The sequence below is a fragment of the Panthera leo genome, chromosome D2, assembly GCF_018350215.1.
Source record: "Panthera leo isolate Ple1 chromosome D2, P.leo_Ple1_pat1.1, whole genome shotgun sequence".
NCBI classification, from domain to species: domain Eukaryota; kingdom Metazoa; phylum Chordata; class Mammalia; order Carnivora; family Felidae; genus Panthera; species Panthera leo.
Genome location: NC_056689.1, coordinates 55,035,376 through 55,053,379, shown reverse-complemented (window position 1 = coordinate 55,053,379; position 18,004 = coordinate 55,035,376). Strand labels below are relative to the sequence as shown.

The following is an 18,004-nucleotide window of genomic DNA, read 5'->3' as shown; positions in this document are numbered from 1 at the left end:
TACAGACCAGTAATGGCAGCCTGGAACAATATGGCCGTCACACTACACACTACATGGGGCAAAATGTCCAGTCTGGAAAAGCAGACTCTCATTTTTATTATGTCAGACCAAATACAGTAAAAAAAAGAAGAAAGACAAGTGGCTGTAAAAAGAAAAAGCAGAAGTGTGACTCTTGCCCCTGCTTTTTTTTCTCTGGGGAAATAAGAAGTTGCCAGTCCAGGTGCTAAACAGAGTTGTTGGTTGACAGAAAAGTCAAGTGGCTGATGGGGTGCACTTTACAGTAATTTAGAAGACACAGGTTATCATCATCCCATTCAGTGAAGCTTGATTTTCTTAATCCTTGATGATGTTGCAATAGCCTTCACCATCCTGGTCTACTAGTTTCTTTCAGTTAAGAACTATGGAGAGAGGATGGCAGGGGTGGGTTTAGAGCTCTTTCAGGATACACTGCAAGCAAATTGAGCTGCTTGTTTGGAGAAAATAAACAACTGGAAGACGCAAGTGCTTGCATTTTTCTTGTGAAAGATCGTCTGCTCCCTTGCTAGCCTGGCCAATTCAGTGGCTTGGCCAAGCAGAAGGGCCCCACCCTTTAATAGCTCTGAGGATTCTGCTCCTGATCATCTGGTCGAACTAGAAATTCAGAGGTAGTACATGAATAATCAAGCTTTACCTAGAGAAATACAGAACTTCTGTTTGTACAAAGAAGAAGTAGAGAAGGGAAGAAATCCACCTACGACTTCCACCTCTGCCAGTACCACTGCTCCTTCTCCTCCTCCTCCCTCCCCTCTTCCTCCTCCCTCCCTTCCTCCTCCTCCATCTCCCTCCCCTCCTCCTCCTCCCTCCCTTCCTCCTCCTCCATCTCCCTCCCCTCCTCCTCCTCCCTCCCCTCCTCCTCCTCCCTCCCCTCCTCCTCCTCCTCCCTCCCCTCCTCCTCCCCTCCTCCTCCTCCATCTCCCTCCCCTCCTCCTCCTCCCCTCCTCCACCTCCCTCCCCTCTTCCTCCACCTCCTTCCCCTCCTCCTCTTCCTCTTTCCTCCCCTCCTCCTTCCACATTCTCCCCCTTCCTTCCTCCTCTTCCCCTCTTCCTCCTCCTCTTTTCCCTTCTCTTCTTCACTCCCCCACCCCATCTCCTTCAGTTCTTCTCTTCCTCTCCTTCCCCCTCTATCTTCAGCCAGACCTGGGGTCTGTACCAGAAGAGGCAACTTGGAACCTCTACTCTGTCCTTTCTCTGTATTCTTCAGACCCAGAAGAGGACTGGTCACCTGGGCAAATGTGGTAAATGTGCACCTTCCTCACCAAGGTGAGCAGGGTGTGCTTGCTGGCTACAGGGAAGCGTGCCAGGCATAAAAGGAACCGTTTCTCTCATTTTCTTCCTCCCTGATCTTAAACTGCCTTCTGCTCGCTAAATGACAGTACAGAAATGCTATTTTCATCTCATGGTTCTTTAAGTGGAAAAGTTTATCCATAAATTTATGCAAATGAGCAGAAAGTCCCAAAGAGACCTGAGAATTGATTATTCTGCTTTTTCTTGAGCCCAGGAAGCTACTGGGGACAGAATGACACCTGCTGAAAACAGGGACTATATGTGTTTGGGACAACAGGAAGTAGTGACCAGCCAGAAGCCCGTCCTGACCTGATTACAAATCTGGTTATAAAAGAAAGCAGCTGGAAAGAAATTTGCATGTCCAATAGGTTTCACTATTAAAGTTTACACAACGTGGAGTAATCAGCCGAGCTGGCTGGCTACCCAGATCACATGATTGTGTAGAAACATGAAACTTGACTATGTGCTCGAGCAAGTTTTACTTCTCCCTAGTGTAGGTGTCTGCCAGCAGCCTGCACTCTCTCGGAAATCAGACTCAAGTGACTGGGACCCTTGAGATCAAAGGCTTACCATGCTACTCCCTAGGAGGGCCAGTGACTGCTGACCTTACCACTGACGGTTATTCGTGGCTCTTATAATTAACAAAAAGAATGGACAAGCTTAACAAAATAACTGTCCCTGCCAGTCAGAAGTTGAGGTAAGATTTTCCCCATCCAATACTTCTCCTTCCTTTTTTTTTTTTTTTTTAATGATCTACTGATTCTGAGAAAAACTGAAATCCTGGAATACTTTGCTAGTTGTAAGGCAGTGGGTGGCAATTGCTATAGAGAAGTACCCTGAGTTTTTAAAGAAATATGTAGGAACAAGTGGGCTTATTCTAGCTGGCTTTTGTCATTGAAAGATGCATGTAGGAAGCCCTGGGGAGACGGTAAAAAAGAAAATCCAAGGACTTAGATTCTACTGAAGTTCAGCTTTCAGAGCCTGAATACAACAAATTATTCGAAGGATGCGTTTGTCTAATCTGAATCTCAACCATTTCATTGTGGATTACTATTTAATGTTTAAAGATGGTTGTAATCATTTGTATTCATTGCAGTTGTCTCTTATTTATTTTGTGGGTGGATATCACAATTGTGTGGGGACATGAGATCTGTTTTTCCAGTGTTATTTTGTCACTATAGCAATTATCTAATAAAAAGCCACTTAGAAATTAAAAACCAGAAGTGGCCCAAGGGGCAGGAATCAAACAACTCCTCTGAGCTGTGGAAAAGACAGTATCCCAACTTTTTATTTTGAAGATCTTTTTAGTTCATGGTAACAGCATCATGGTTGTTGGAGATTGGAAATTTTAAATGTTCAGTGAGTGTTTTATATTCCGACTACCACTTTGACCTTCAGTTTGTCATGGGTGATGTGACACGTGCAACAAGTAAATTATCACAAATAATAAAGAGCTAGACAATTAGAGGTTTTGAGACAAAATTTAAGAGAAATGAGTCTGGAATTTACAGAGTGACCGCCCTTCACAGTGAGAATTTGGATCCTATACCGGTTAGGTGTTCGGTAAATGGTGTTTTGAAATGAACTGCTGATCTGGGACCAGTAGGCTCCATCAGCACGGTCAGCCATTTCAAGGGTGTGTTGTTGGGTACTTTGGTTTGACCTGCACTGACAGGGGCCAAGAAGGTACCTCAGTCTTTCCCTTGGTCTTGAGTCACTACACTCTCATGGCGGGGGCGGGGGGGGGGGGGGGTGTCAGATGAATCAATGAAAGTAGTAAGAGACTAAATGAAGATAAGAAGGGAATTGGAGTAGCTGAGAAAGATTTCATGGAGAAAATGCTTCAAGAGCTAGGTTTGAGAGGCAAGTAAGACAAAAGTAGGGTGAGAATTGGAGGAAAAACAATGAGCCGGGAGGGAGGAAATAGAGAAACGCAACTTGGAACTGGACTTGAACACAGTCCATTGGTGGGATGATGAGAGTGTTCTGTCCAACAGAGACTATGGAGTAGGGTGTATGGAACCAGAAGGTCCTGGTAAATTGGGATGTGTAGGGTGGGGTCAGCTCACAAAGGACAGTGAGGGCTCTAACCACAGGGAGTTAGAGAATGGTTTACAGGAATAGAAATGGCATGACAGCAAGCATGTAATAGGGGGCAGGGATACTCTGTAATGGGGCCAGTTAAGCAGCCTAAGCATCTAGTGCCATAGGCCTGGACTTGAGGCACAGCAGTAAGAAGTGAAAGGAAAAGAGTGTAGGAAAGACATGCCAAAGAAACCAACAAGGCATGGATATTAGGGCTTCTCTCAAATGAGCAAGAGGGTTTTATATAGTCCTTTCCAGACATTCCATAACCTGGAGCTACGCTAAGCCTTAGAACCTCTTTTAGGAAATCCAGATGGGAATTTAAATAAGGAAAGGGAATAGAACCTGAATCATCATATGAGCTCCACCCTCTGCCCCCTGGGACAAAGTCCAGCTTAATCACAGAGTGAGTGGTCAATAGGCAGTATACAACCATAGATTATAGGGCGGGAAACCAAAATTATATTGTGGATAATCATACACTACACTCATCCGCTGAAGCAGAAGTAAATTTTTTTCCACTTGGTTACTCAGTTGTCTTTACAGAATTGGCCTGTTTTGGTAAAATGTGCACTGCCGACGCGGAGCTTTTCAAAGACAGGAAATTGTAAACATGATGGACTTGAAGCACCACCTTAAATCTTTTCTGTAATTAGGTGGGATGTCAAAGAATAGGGAAATGAAATACTTGATCCCTGTGATTTGTGGCCTCTGTCCTGACTGACACCGATTCGGAAAGTTGCCTAACTGCAATTATTTGGTACCAGGTGACAGTATAAGTGAAGAGCTGTGTTTATATCCTTTGGTTTATCAAAATTTATATGAGACTTTGCCTAAACTCTTAGCCACAAAAATAGAGAGATGGTGGGTGTCCATCAAGGGCACATAGTGATCCTGGAACATAATAACTGTTAGATTAAAACTGGCAGTCATTAATATCACTGCTATTCTTTCTTCTTAATTCCGTAGTTGTGCAACTGATTTCCTGAACATAAATGCAGAACTTTGCATTGATCCTAGGTAAAGTTTATGTTCATTTCAGTTCTTCTTTGTGGCCATTTTGGTTATTTTACCTATTGATTGTGACACGTGTGGCATTTAGCTTTGCAAGGACTGTAGATGTGACAAACACCCTTCCTCTGCCTTAACTTGAGTGGCTAAAAATCTGTCGAGCACAGCAGAGCCCTGTCTTGGGTGTCCGGATCTCACTGCCAGGACTCTCACTTGGAGATGTAATTTCACAGCTTCTGGGACATGGCTTCTCTCCTCAGGTCTTGGAATCTTCACTTGGAATTTCCAGTTACTTGGCTTTTCAAGTTCAGTTCTTCAGAAACAAATTCACCAGGGCATCTGGTTGGCTCAGTAGGTAGAACATGTGACTCATCATCTTGGGGCCGTGAGTTCAAGTCCCACAATTAGATGTAGAAATTACTTTTTTAAAAAAGGAAAGAAATTCACCTTATTTTCACCTCTCTGCCACTAGCTCCATCTCTGAGCCTCCCTATTTCCGTCAATTGCATCGTCATCAACCCTAACTCTAATTCATCCCTCTCTGCACCCCCATTCACCTACCGCACCCTGTAGTCTTTCTTTAATGAAGCTTCCGTATATTCCATGTATGGCTTTTCTACCACGCCACCCTGGATAAGTCCTCCCCTCTCCTGTGTCCCCCATCTGCAAATGCCGAGTTTGGACGAGCCAATTCCCGAAGCCCCTCTCGGCTCTAATGCCGTGTGATCGTTTAGGCATGGAGACTATTCTCTGACCCTACTGTTTAAAGATAGACAGCTTTCAATGATTTTATCCCAAGGCCTTCAGGAGACGTTTCCTGACTGAATCATCCATCTTTGAAAGCTGTCCATCCCTAAACAATGAGGTCAGAAAACACAACTACACAGCATCCAACAAGGTCACCTAGAAGGTTGCTGTGATGTATTTAGAAGGACAATGCAATTGGAGCTCAAAAGGGCTGAATTTCAACGGCCCATTGCTAGCATATGGGTCCTGAGGAAGTCACTCAACTTCCGTAAGCTTCAGTTTCCTCAGGTGTCAAAACTAGAGATGCCTTCCTCACAGCCTTTTTGTGAAGACGAAGTAAGACAACATGGGCTGACGTGCCAAGAATGGCATTGGCTTCATGGTCAGTATAACAAGTAAATAAAAAGTAAACACAATGGCCAGTACTTCAACCCACATATCATGAGTGACCATTTGCGGTCTCTCTTTCTCCTCACGGTAATGGACCCAACCCCCTTGAATTAGAATGGCAAGCAGAGCAGGAAGCTGCCCGGGGCCTCATGATGGGTAGAGCAACTCTTGAACATACATGTGTCTGGGAGCATCTCTCTTCTCATTCTTTATAAGCTTAGGGCAGAGGCCTGTGCTCGTGAGGGAAGGAAAAAGAAGGCACAGCATCTAATGGTAGAGACAAGATAGACTTCCCAGGAAGTATTTCTCTTCACACTGCCCATCTGCATTATGTCAGCCGAGAAACTGCTCAACTGGGACTTCTTGTGTCACACCAATGGATGGACTCCTCAGACAAGGCCTCTTTCTCCTTGTGGGCAAGCTACCCTGGAGCCACGTTACGAGAATTTGCTTAGTATTTATAGCTTTCAGGGTCATTGGCTAGGGAAACTCGGGGTACTCTTTCTCACCCACTCTGGGCATGGTTGTGCCAGGAAAACCCTAAACCAGAGTCCACGTGTCCAAAGCACCCTCTGTCCTGGATCCAGTGATCGCCAGGGTACCATAGCTGAACAACTCCCTTCTTTTCACGCAACTGGTCTCGAAGTGGGCTGTGATACACTTAATTAGGTTCGCAAGGATGGAACCACAATTACATTCCAGCCAAGACTCCTACATCACGGAATTGGAGGAGACTGGGCTGGTACTACTCCAGAGAGTAGTTCTGGAGTAGGTCTCTCCAGAGAACTTCAGGCAGACATTTACAGATAGTCTCTTGATTTTCCCCCACGGATGACGAACCTCATCTGTTCAGTGGAGAATTTACTGTTTGGTTCATTTTCAAAGAGGATCTTCCTCTTGCCCACATGCAGCAGCATCAAGGAATCTAGGCTGGTTAAAGAATACGAATAGGAGGGGCGCCTGGGGGGCTCAGTCAGTTGAGCGTCAAGTCTTGATTTTGGCTCGGGTCATGGTCTCATGGTTTGTGAGATGGAGTCCCGTGTCGGGCTCTGCCTTGACAGCACAGAGTCCGCTAGGGGTTCTCTCTCCCTCTCTCTCTGTCCCTCCCCCGCTCATGCTTGCTCACTTCTCTCTCGAAATAAATAAGTAAACTTTAAAACAAAGAATATGAATAAGAAAAAAAAATTGAATGATAGCTTGTAGCAGGGAAACGGAAAGGTCTCTCTGGCTTTTTAGAGACTCCACGGAAGCCTCCTTCTGCTGCCCTCCGCGAAGGCCTGGTTGCATCATTTAGATCGGTGCTTCTCCACCAGGGGCACTTTCGTCCCCCAGGGGACACTTGATCATCACAAATGTGGAGGGGGTGCTGCTGGCACCAACAGGTAGACGCCAGAGGTGCTGGTAAGCATCCTACACTTACAGAGCAGTACTCACAGCAAAGAATCGCCAAAAATTTCAATAGAGCTGCTGTTGAGAAACTGATTTAGGCTAAGTAAATGAATTCTGTCTCGAACAGGAAGCCCCTCTTCATTTGTATATTCTTATAGAGATGGTATGTGTTTAAAGTTTAGAATATATATCTTTGCAATTGATAAGCCTTCTGATATCCCTCTGTCTGGGACGGTTTGGGTGAGGGGTTGCCAAGGAGAAGGGCTAGAGGTGCTGGGGCCTATATTTCAATGAGTTACTATTTTTAAAAAATTTTAGGGTCAAATAAAACTAGATTCCACAAACGATATGCACCAATGGGGTATATGTTGTTCTCTCCAGAGAAACGAGAGCAGGAAAGATCTCCAGGCATAAGGTCATCTTGGAATAGTCTCTGTTTCTACCTCTGTAAGCAGACCAGGTAAACCATGAGTGTAAATCCTTAGAGTTGGGATAAAAAGCCAATTAAGTGGTAACATAGCTATTAGGAAGTCCAAGGGCTTATAGATCTGATCCTATGGCCAAACTGGACAGAGGTGGGTATGCTGTGTCTGTCCTAGAGCAGAATGCGTTGCCCTGAGGTCCATGGGTAGAATGTTTCGGGATAAAAGACAGGTTAAGGTCTGGGGGATGAGACGCTATGTATCGGTCCACCCTTTAATGTCTTCTCAGTCCCATGTGAAGATGCTGCAGCACCGTGAGGCACGGATCCAAATAACTCTGCCATCACCTTGGATAGTTTCTGCAGCACAATCACCCTTTCTTGCCTGATCTCCCCATGGCCACTGGTGTATATTTTGTGAAACTGATGGCTGGGTTTTGAGGGTGCAACTTTTTTTTAAAAGAGTTTATTCCAGCTTTAGTAGAAAGGAGTCCTCTATCCAGCCTCCCATGACTCTTTAAGTTGGTGTTGGCCTTATCCAGAGGTGAGCAGTTGGTGTGATCCTCTTACACTGTTGGGAATGATGAGAGGGTATGCGTGCAAGGGGTCCAGGCTGGTGTGGGGCTGCTGCGTGTTGTAGTGTCAGATGTTCAAGCTCGTGGGTGACCCCAGATCCTGCTTCCAAGCCAAAGGGCTGCAGTGCCCTTGCCCACTATGGCTATGACCTTGCCAGGGAAACCATCTGAGTCTGCTTAACCAGACTCTGTCTCTGTTGGATAATGGTCAGAGGGGCTGCCACTCTCTCCCCATCGGACGCGTGTGTCTCTTGCTTTGTGATTCCCCTCTGTCTGCCCCTCTTCTGTGTCAGCCTTTCTGCTTCTTTAAGGTGGCCCTGTGTCTCTCTGTTTGCTCAGGGCCGTTGATGTCTAAGCCTCAAGGACAGCTTCAGTGTTCTCACTGCACACGCTTGCTGGACTTCCTGGGCCCCTAGAAATGATGTAGTCAGTTCTGGTCACAGGTTCCCTGAGCCACGCCAGCTGAGCCTGCTCCCCCTTCTCTGTGGAAGGACACGGACAGCAGCGGAGAAGCCCCCATCCAGATCACACAGGTCTCCTGGCGAGGACTTGGGAGGCCGTCTCTTTAGCAACTTTATTTCTGAGGCAAGAAACCTAAGGCCCAGAGAGGTGAAGTCACTGTCGGAGCTCACATAGCCAGCCGATCCTTCTCCAGAACCGTAGCTCTCTGTTTGCCTGCTGGGAGAAGGGAGTACATAGGCCACTCCCTCTTTTTTTTTTTTTTTTTTTTTTTTTTTTTTTCACCCTGTGTCAGGTGTTGACCAATAGAGGTTGGTCCAGGTTAGTCTATATTCTGTATTTGCCCTAGATATTAAAAAAAAATTTTTTTATGTTTATTTCTTGAGAGAGAGAGAGAGAGTGTGTGAGTGAGGGAGGGGCAGAGAGAGAGGGAGACACAGAATCCAAAGCAGGCTCCAGGCCGTCAGCACAGAGCCCAATGTGTGGCTGGAACTCACGAACTGCGAGATCATGACCTGAGCCGAAGTTGGGCGCTTAACCGACTGAGCCACCCAGGCGCCCCTAGACATTTTTTTTTAACTAAAAGAACTAATTTACTAGTGAGAAACCCCAGAAACCCCTACAGAACCATGCCCGTCAGTATTTCAGGCTCTTACAGGTTTCCTGGTCTGCACTTGAATTCTGTGCTGACCCAGCACATTTGATATCTACGGATACATATTTTTCCAAGAACGTTCCCACAGTCGTTTGTGTAGTCTGAGAGTGAGCTGTAATTATAAAGAGAAGAGTTGGTCTCACGCACAGACCGAGCATACAGGACCAACGTGGTATAATTTAAGAAGTGCTCAGAAAGGTGTTTTTGCCATACTGGAAAGAATAGGATCTTTGAAATCAGGCAGGCCTGGATTTGAATACTTCTCTGTACTTACTAGCTCATGGTCTTTGAAAGGGTCATGTAATCCCTTTTCGCCTCAACCTTTTCATCTGGAAAGTAATATCATACATTATTATAATAACATATAACATAACAGGGGTGTTGTAGCAGTGAATATGTTAAACAGAGAGGAAGAGATCCGTGGATGCTTCCTTCCCCCAAGTCCCTCCTGGCCGGGGCTTTCCCAAATTGTGTCATTAAAGAGGCATCCATGCGGGATAAGGCAGTGTCTCAGAGTCCTGGTTCAAAATGAAAACTCACCGAGGGTAATAGGTTAAGGCATTAAGGCACTATCTGTCACCAACATCCCTGAGGCTGGAGGGCAGATAGCTGGGCTTTTCTCTCCCGCACAGAGGTGGCTCAGTCCACAGCTGTTAGCTGAAAGAATGGGACTTTGTTCAGGAAAGAACAGGTGATAAGGAGGGAAAGTCTGGAGGAGGGAGACCACGCCTGAGCAAAGGGAGTTGGGTGTGGGGGGCTGTGGTTAAGGATGCTCCCTACAGGGTTAGAGACACCACCCCCCCCCCCCCATTCAATTTGTTGTCGTTGTTTACTTTACAACTTCACTGGGTTCAAAGTGTAAACTGCTATGGGATGAAGAGTAATCTCTTAGGCACAGGAAGCATATCAGTGTCCACACTCAGTACCTGGCTGGAAGGAAAGTCATCTTATTTTAGTGCAAATAACGATGGTGGGATAAAATACAAACTTGGGAAATACACTTTCAAAAGGAAAATGGCAAATGAAATACCAAATCCTTGGAAAACCAGATCCTCGTCGTTATCTGTGACTATTGTGCCTTTTAAGCAGTCTTTACAGCCTGTTTAGGGTCAAAGTCTTTTTTTTTTTTACAAATAGAAAGTCTTTTCATTTCATTTCATATCATTCTCCACATTCAAAGATTATCACATTTGCAAACCAGTCACAGATGATTGGGCCTAACATACCTGATGCATGCCAAAAAGAACCTCTTAAAACTATTAAAACAAAAGGTATTTGTGTAAATACCTCCAAATAAAATGGGGGGAAATCTGCTTTAAAATTGCTAATGACCTCTTTGTGGGAATGAGGTTTCCTTTTGGGGTGATGTAAAACCTCTGCAACTAGATAGCGGTGGTGGCTGCACCCCGTCAGGAAGTTGCTCAATTGCACACTTCGAAACGGTAGAAATGGTGAATTTTACACGGTGTATTTCGCCTCCATAGAAAAAAGTGACAATGAAATTATTTTCTGTACTTACCATAAAATATTATACTTGGGGACCCGTGCTATATTTTTTTTCACCAATTAGATGTTGTTTCAAAGTGTGTTTTCACGTATTATTAATAAGCATTTTTGGATGGTTTTTAAGAATTACAAGGCTTCTTTCCACTTCAATCCCTACATGTGATATTCCCCAATAGGGTTTTTTACTCAGATCCCAGTGAAATGAGCTTAACTGAGCCGAATTTTTCAACGTACTAGAAATATCATTCCTCAAAATCACTCTTCACTCTGAAAATATCTTTGCTTTTAACTATCAAAATGGGATGCCCAGATAAGTGGGTGACAATATTATATTGTGCCAATGTAGACATAGGCAAGAGTCCTTTTTTCCTATCAAGGTTAATCTTTAAAAGGACATGCTTGGGGTGCCTGGGTGGCTCAGTTGGTTGGGCATCCGACTCTTGGTTTCTGATCAAGTCATGATCTCACAACTCATGGGTTCGAGCCCTGCATTGGGCTCTAGGCTGACAACATGGAGCCTGCTTGGGATTCTTTCTTTCTCCCTGCCCCCCCCTCCCCTGCTCACTGTCTCCTTCAAAATAAATATATAAATTAAAAAAAAATTTTTTTTTAATTTAAATGAGCATGCTCGGTTACTTGGGTGGCTCAGTCAGTTGGTTAGGCATCCAACTCTTGATTTCAGTTCAGGTCATGATCTCGTGGTAGTAAGATCAAGCCTCCTGTCAGCCCCTCCACCTGCCCCAGTCCCCCTCCCCTGCTGAGCACAGAGCCTGTTTAGGATTCTTATTCTCTTTGCCCTTCCCCAACTCACACGCACTGTCTCTCTCCCCCACCTCCACCTCTCTCTCTCTCTCTCTCTCTCTCTCTCTCTCTCGGTGAAAATAAATAAATAAATAAATAAAAGAACATGCTTAAATTCTTAAAAACACATTCCTTTTCTAGAATTACACAGAATTACATTTTCGGAAGGTTCTGAAATGTGATTAGAATTATGCATCACATCATCGTCTTACAAATATGTTGTTTGGGAATCATCAGTTCCCCAGGGCAATTTTCATGCCGGTTGAGGAGAGGCCGGGAACATAGCAAAATGTCAGCTGTCTGCACCTTGTTAGAACAAAGAGCATGTCAAAGCCAAGCACAGTGACAGGATTAAATAACATGACCTCTGGGGACTGTTCCAAACCAACAGTCTGTGCCATCTGTGGACACAGGAGCCTCCTGTAACTTTTTTGCATTTTGCAACCTGCTTATGTATGTATGGCTTTTTGGAAGAGATTTCCCTTCCCCCCAGTCCCTCCCTGCTGCGTGAGTGGCTGAGCGAGGGGACCAGCAAGGCCTCCTCAGTGCTGGGAGGAAGGAAAGTGTGTCCCTGCAGTCCCCGCAAGTCAGTAGAAACTATCACAGCAAGTGGCAAATCATCTAAGAACTTCTTGAGTCTAGTTTAGCCTATTTCCTTTGTCACCTCATCAGTCTCAGGGTGCTGTGCCCCGTGCCTAACTTCCTCTGACAGGGTAAAGCGTGCCAGGATTTGTAAAAAGGATTCAGGGCCTTCATAGGATCATCCCTACTCCTGCCTGTGCAGGTCAGCCCAGTTGGACTTATAACCCAGATCAGCACTTCAGACATGCCAAAGACAACCACAAAGCATTTGCAGATCGCGGTAGAAAGAAAAGAAAGAAAAATGGTAGAGTGTCTGGAGAAACTTGCAAGTTAATTTCTCTGGTTAACGGTGGTTAAGAACCACAGAAACAAGTTGCTAACAGTTAAGCTGCCTGCACCCCTCCACACCAGGTCTCCTGGGCAGTCTTTGTCACTAGGATGCCGTGAAAGGACATGGGCACGTGGTGCCCTGGTCTCCCTCCGTGAGTCCAGCCACCCTGCTTCTCAGGAGGTCCCAGACCCCGGAGGGCCTGGACCCCGTTCCTACCCACTCCGCACCTGCCTGCACTACCCTCTGCCTCTCCTCCTGCCATCTGTCCCGTCCTCTTTGTTTTCTGCCCCTCCTTAAAGATAGAGACAGGCCCTTAAAGATAAGAGCCCATGCTTCCCTCTAGCAACAAGTCAGTTCTTGAGGACCAGCAGCAGGGTGGTGGTGGGGGCACATGTGTCCCCAGTAAAGACTGCTTGCTTGGTGGAAGGATCGGATGCCTTCTCCAGGGACAGAGATGAAGGTGACCAAAGAGGCCTGTGGTGATGGCCCCTCCTGCCCTGGTAAGGGTCAGGCTGAAACAAGCCAGCATAGGTTATTCACGGGAGGTTGGGAGCATGGGCTCTGGAGTCAAAAGGCCACACTTTGAATCCCAGCTGTCCTCAACTAGGTGTTGGACATGGGACAAATTACTCAACTTCTCTGAGTGAATGTTTTCTCATGTATTAAAACTGGGATAATCACAACAATGTGAATATGCAATGTGTAGGCGAAAACACTACTGATCTAGACACTTAGAGGTAGTTAAGATGATAAATCTGGTGTGTAGTTATTTTTAATCACAGTAAAAAATGAGGATAATAATAGGACCTACCTCAGAGGGTCGTGAGGGTTAAGTGAAGTAATAGATGCAAAGCACCTGGCACATAACACAGGCTCACTAAGCGCCAGCTTTTACTATTGAACTATTGATTATCTGAGTCTGGCCACCGGCATGGCTTCCTGAGCAGGGACTGTTCATGGTGGCTCTGGGCTGTGGCACAAGAAAGTGGAAGACGCAGTCCCTACAACGGAAAAGCTGAGCCTCTGGCAGGAGACCCAAGCCATGTGTGGAAAGGGAAAGAACAGGGTGTGATGGAAAGAGCTGGGGGAATCTTTAGCTAATCAATCTTTTTTTTTTTTTTTAAGTTTTTGAAATTTATTTTGGGAGAGAGAGCATGCACGAGCAGGGAGGAGGAGAGAGAGGGGGAGAGAGAAGGGGAGAGAGAGAATCCCAAGCAGGCTCTGCACCATCAGTGCAGAGCTCGATGTGGGGCCCGAACTCACGAACCCCGGGATTATGACCTGAGCCGAAGTCAGATGCTCAACCGACCAAGCCACCCAAGAGCCCCTTTTGCTAATCAATCTTGGGGCAGTGGCAACATTTCTCTAGAACTTAGTTTCCTCCCTTACAACAAGAGGGGATTGATCCACGATATTACTAAAGTTTCTCTCACTGTGACTACCTTAATGACAGGCAAACCTAGGAGTCAGGGTTTCCAAGCTGTGTGGTCCGAGACAAGACAAGCGTCATGATCTCTCTGGGCCTTGGTATCTGCATCTGTGAAATGGGACGGTGGTGCTAACTCATCCTTGGGGGGCTTCCTCCACCACAGAAGGGGCTGTCAAAACTTTTGTGCCATCTCCAGTGTGGACTCACTTTCTAGAAGGAAGAGGGCCCCTCTGCTGCTGAATTTGCAAATCTAAAGATAGCACCAATGATGCCACAGGAAGGAGGGACATGAGGAAGCTGGGCCAGGACTAGAAGAGGGTTGGAGAGGCAGAGGAGGGAAGCCTGCCAGCCAATGGGATGGGACAGTCTCCGCCACATGCAGATAGCAGACTAGTCACTAAAAAGTGGCATTCTGCTTCAAGATGATGGTTCATAACCAGAGACTTCAGCTTTGAGACAGAAATTATCCAAAAGGAAGATATTTTGTGCAAATCAGAGAATCCCCCAGTCTCTGTCTGTGTTTGTCCTCTGGTTTCACATAAACCAGAAGGTTTTGTCATGAGATTAGGGGGTGGCAGGACCTTTTTCCTGCATTCCCAGGGGGAAGGGTTTGTGCTCAAGCTAGTTAGCTCTTTGTCCAGCACCTGACTTTCCCAGCGTGGGCACTCATCCAGGGTTTATAGACTAAAGAAGACAAATATATGTTTCATGTAAAAAAAAAAAATGATAACATTAAACTTTAAGAAGAAATCCTCCACCCATCAGTAAGTTAAATAGTATTTCAAGATAATGCTTTAAAAATCAAAAGTAAGGCAAAAAAAAAAATAGTTTACGATGAACAAAAAATTGAAATGTTATTGTTTATTTATTTACTTATTTTGTTTTTTGTTTAATTTATTTTGAGAAAGAGAGTGGGGGAGGGAGGGAGAGAGAGAGAGAGAGGAGAGAGGAGAGAATCCTAAGCAGGCTCCACGCTGATGCAGGTCTGGAACTCATGACCTGTGAGATTATGACCTGAGCACAAGTCAGATGCTTCACTGAATGACCCACCCAAATGCCCCAAAATATTGACATTTTAAATGAAGACAGGACCAGTATTGCGGATCTGTTCTGTCTCAGACCCCAGTATGGTCCACTGTGCAGCCATCAGTTCTTCCACCTGCCCAGCTGGGGCACTAAAGGGCATCTTGATGTTATCCTTCTAGTATTTCCCTACCGTGGACTGGGGCTGGGGCCCAGGAGGGCTGCTTTCATACCGGTCTCCCAGCTACCAGTGTCCCCTCCTCCCTTTTTCTACCCTAACCTGGGCACACCTCTGAGGAAAGGTTTTCAGGGGCTTCCTGCTGCCTATAACCCATCTCCTTGGCCTGACTAACAAGGCCCTTGCTGCCTGACCCCACCCTCCAGCCTCATCTATGACTCCCCCCTTCCCTCCACCCACCCCACATCCTGCTGCTCTCAGCTTCTCACCAGACCCCAAACATCCCAGCCAGTTTCACCTCCGGGCCTTGGCACCTGCTGTTTCTGCCACCTGGCTCCTGTTCCTCACTCTTTTGCCTGCTGAATTTCGATTTTCCCATCAGGACCCAGTTCCCAGGACACTTCATCTCAAAACTTCGGGTCAGCCACTCCCTTCTCAGGGGCCCTCACAGCCCTCTGATCCTCCTTATGGCCAAAGGAGTAGTTTTCCCTTTTACGTGTCTGTATCATATGGATTTTTAGGGATTAGCATGTATTACTTTTATAAAATGAAGAAACAAAACTACTTTGAGTTTAGGAAACGAAGTTTAAGATACAGCATACAAAAGGTGTCACACGAACCAAGTAACAGTTCACAAACTGCTATCAACCCTGGAGATTAAATGGCCCATCAGTAGTCCTGCCTGAAGTGCTATAAATCCAGGATATACAGAAATAAAATGCAGAGCTCCAAAAGACCTCAGCGCCCCTGTAATCCAATCTTCTCGTTTTACAAGAGAAAATGAGGCACTGAGTGATGAAGGGGATTGCTCAGATTGGCGAAGCCAGGAAGCAGCAGAGATAAGAGCAGAATCCACTTCTCTGGGCTCCAGTGCTCTTTCCCTAAGTGACCTCCTTCCTGAGCCCAAGAAATAATCTGGAAAGGGAAAGGAGCCACTTATGCTGGGCCTTGGGCTCAGGAGAACAATTGTGGGTTCATAACAGTGGGCATCATAATTATGTCTAAAATGTTTGGTTGGGTCCAAATTGTGAAGCCTTTGAATGCCAAGCAAATGAGTTTGTCCTTTATCATGCACGAAGCAGGGAGACATTGAAGACATTCACGTGTGGGGTGACATGATGCAAAGGGGTAATTTAAGAAAACGAATTTGGGGGAAGGGAGGGACTGAAGTAGGGAGACCCAGATGGGAAGCTTTTGGTGTGGTCCATTGTCCATGAGATCATAGTGGCTGTGGCTGAAGGAGTGGGCATGAGGAAACAGAGACAGGAAAGATCATCTGGAGGTGAACTGACTGAACTGGTGATAGCAGATGAAGAGTCAAAGAGAAAGAGGGTCAAAAAAAGCCCAGAAGGCTCAAGCCTGAGCATCCAAGGGTACCTGATTATAAATTCCATTGTTTTCTTATTCTCTTTCGTATCAGAAGCTTTCAACTTTCTATCACACAATGCTTGTATTGAAATTTAACAACAAAAATAAAACATACTATAAAAATGATGAGTAGCATCTTAAAAAGAAACCCAGACTCAACGATCGAAGATCATTTAAATACCTCAGAAAGGAGGAAGTCAGATGAAGGATCGCCAGACCCAGTGATGATTGTTACATTTTTAAAACTCCATTCATGGTGGAAAGGAATTAAGAGAATGAATGTCTTCTTCTCTATATATACCAAGGAAGATGTTAGAGAGATTGTTACTCCAGACGATCTTAGGAACATATATGTTGGAGGAAACAGCCGGATATGAGGAGAGTGCAGATGTTCTAAGGTACCCAGCCAAGTAGATGCAGATAATTCACAGATCCAAGCCCACTGTCAGCGGGGGTTCCAGGAGCTCAGGGCAACAGTGAATAACTCTCAGCCAAGAGGAAAAGTCAGGATTATTCAGGAGACCCAAGGAGTTGCTGCAGACTCTTAAGGAGGACGTGGCCTGGTGAAAGCTGGGGTTTAGGAACAGTAGCTGACGAGGGCCCTGACAAAATCCCTCATACACAGAGGACCAGCCCCACAGATACTGACAAAATAAAATTCTAGACCCAGATCGGACCGTGGTTAAGATGTGGGGGGGTGAAGAAGGAGGAAGGATTTATCTGCTCTTTTTGTTTGCAAAAAGTCTCTTTCATCCGAGACGCTCTTCAATCCATTCCTAAACCCAAAGCAAACATGGATTTTCTCTGATTAATTTGCTCTGCCTTTCACCTTTCCTGGAAAAGACCGAAGTGCAAAAGCCTGCTAAAACCTGCCTTTCATGGTCCTCTGTGAGTGCATTAAGGAGCTGAAAGGAAAGCAAGATGTTTTCTGATCCTTTTATTTTTTCTACTAAAAATAATACCAGATAATACCATCTTTGAAATCATCTCCTGTATTTGGCAAAATTATTGGAAAGATATTTTGTAAAAGATACAAAATTATCTTGGACTACTTTTTGATGATGGGACCAAACTACGCATGTGCAGTGCCTTCTCGGTGCTCCCTTGGCCTTGGTGGAGCTCTGTGTCCACCAGTCCACCCTTCTGGATTTGTTCTGTCCCTCTACATCCCAGGGCTGCTCTCAGCCTGTAGACACTTTTCTGAAAGGCAGCCAGCATCTATGGATTCTTCTCCCGTGCTCTCTTAGGCCGTGGGTCTTTCCTACAGTGATAATTTGGCCAGTGGTTCTCAACCTTGGCCACACATTAGAATCACCTGGGAGCCAATGGTCTGGTGGGGAGCCTTGGGTATGAGGATTATTAAAAACACCCTAAGTGACTCTAATGTGTAGCCCAAATCAAGACAACCTCCTCTACGAAGAAGATATATAGAGACTGCCCATGGATGTAAGCTCTTAACTCCAATTAAAAAAAATACCCCTTGAAAAAGGCTGGGCTGTTTGTATTCAGCTCCTGGAGTTGGGAGTCCCTGCTCTGGTGCCGGTTGCCAGGGAACAGAGAGCAGGCAGATGAAAAGTAGCTCTGTGTCAAATTTGTATTGATCTGAGCATAGGTGAAGGTAAGAGCCTGGTCCTCCGCACCCACATCTGATTCTTTCTGCTCTTTTCCCCTATTGCAAGCAGACATCACACTATTGACTAAAACTCCTATGTTCCTTTCCTGGGAAGAGAG

General features: G+C 45.6%; 1 protein-coding gene across 1 annotated transcript in view; it reads left to right on the top strand.

The window, feature by feature from the left end:
• The first annotated feature begins 1,781 nt into the window (after positions 1–1,781).
• BLNK (B cell linker) overlaps positions 1,782–18,004 on the top strand; it is a 75,930-nt gene continuing 59,707 nt past the window's right edge. The window contains exon 1 of the mRNA XM_042907835.1: positions 1,782–2,020. Within this exon, the coding sequence (XP_042763769.1) occupies positions 1,974–2,020 (47 nt within the window). The 5' untranslated portion in view covers positions 1,782–1,973. The remainder of the gene's footprint in view (positions 2,021–18,004) is intronic.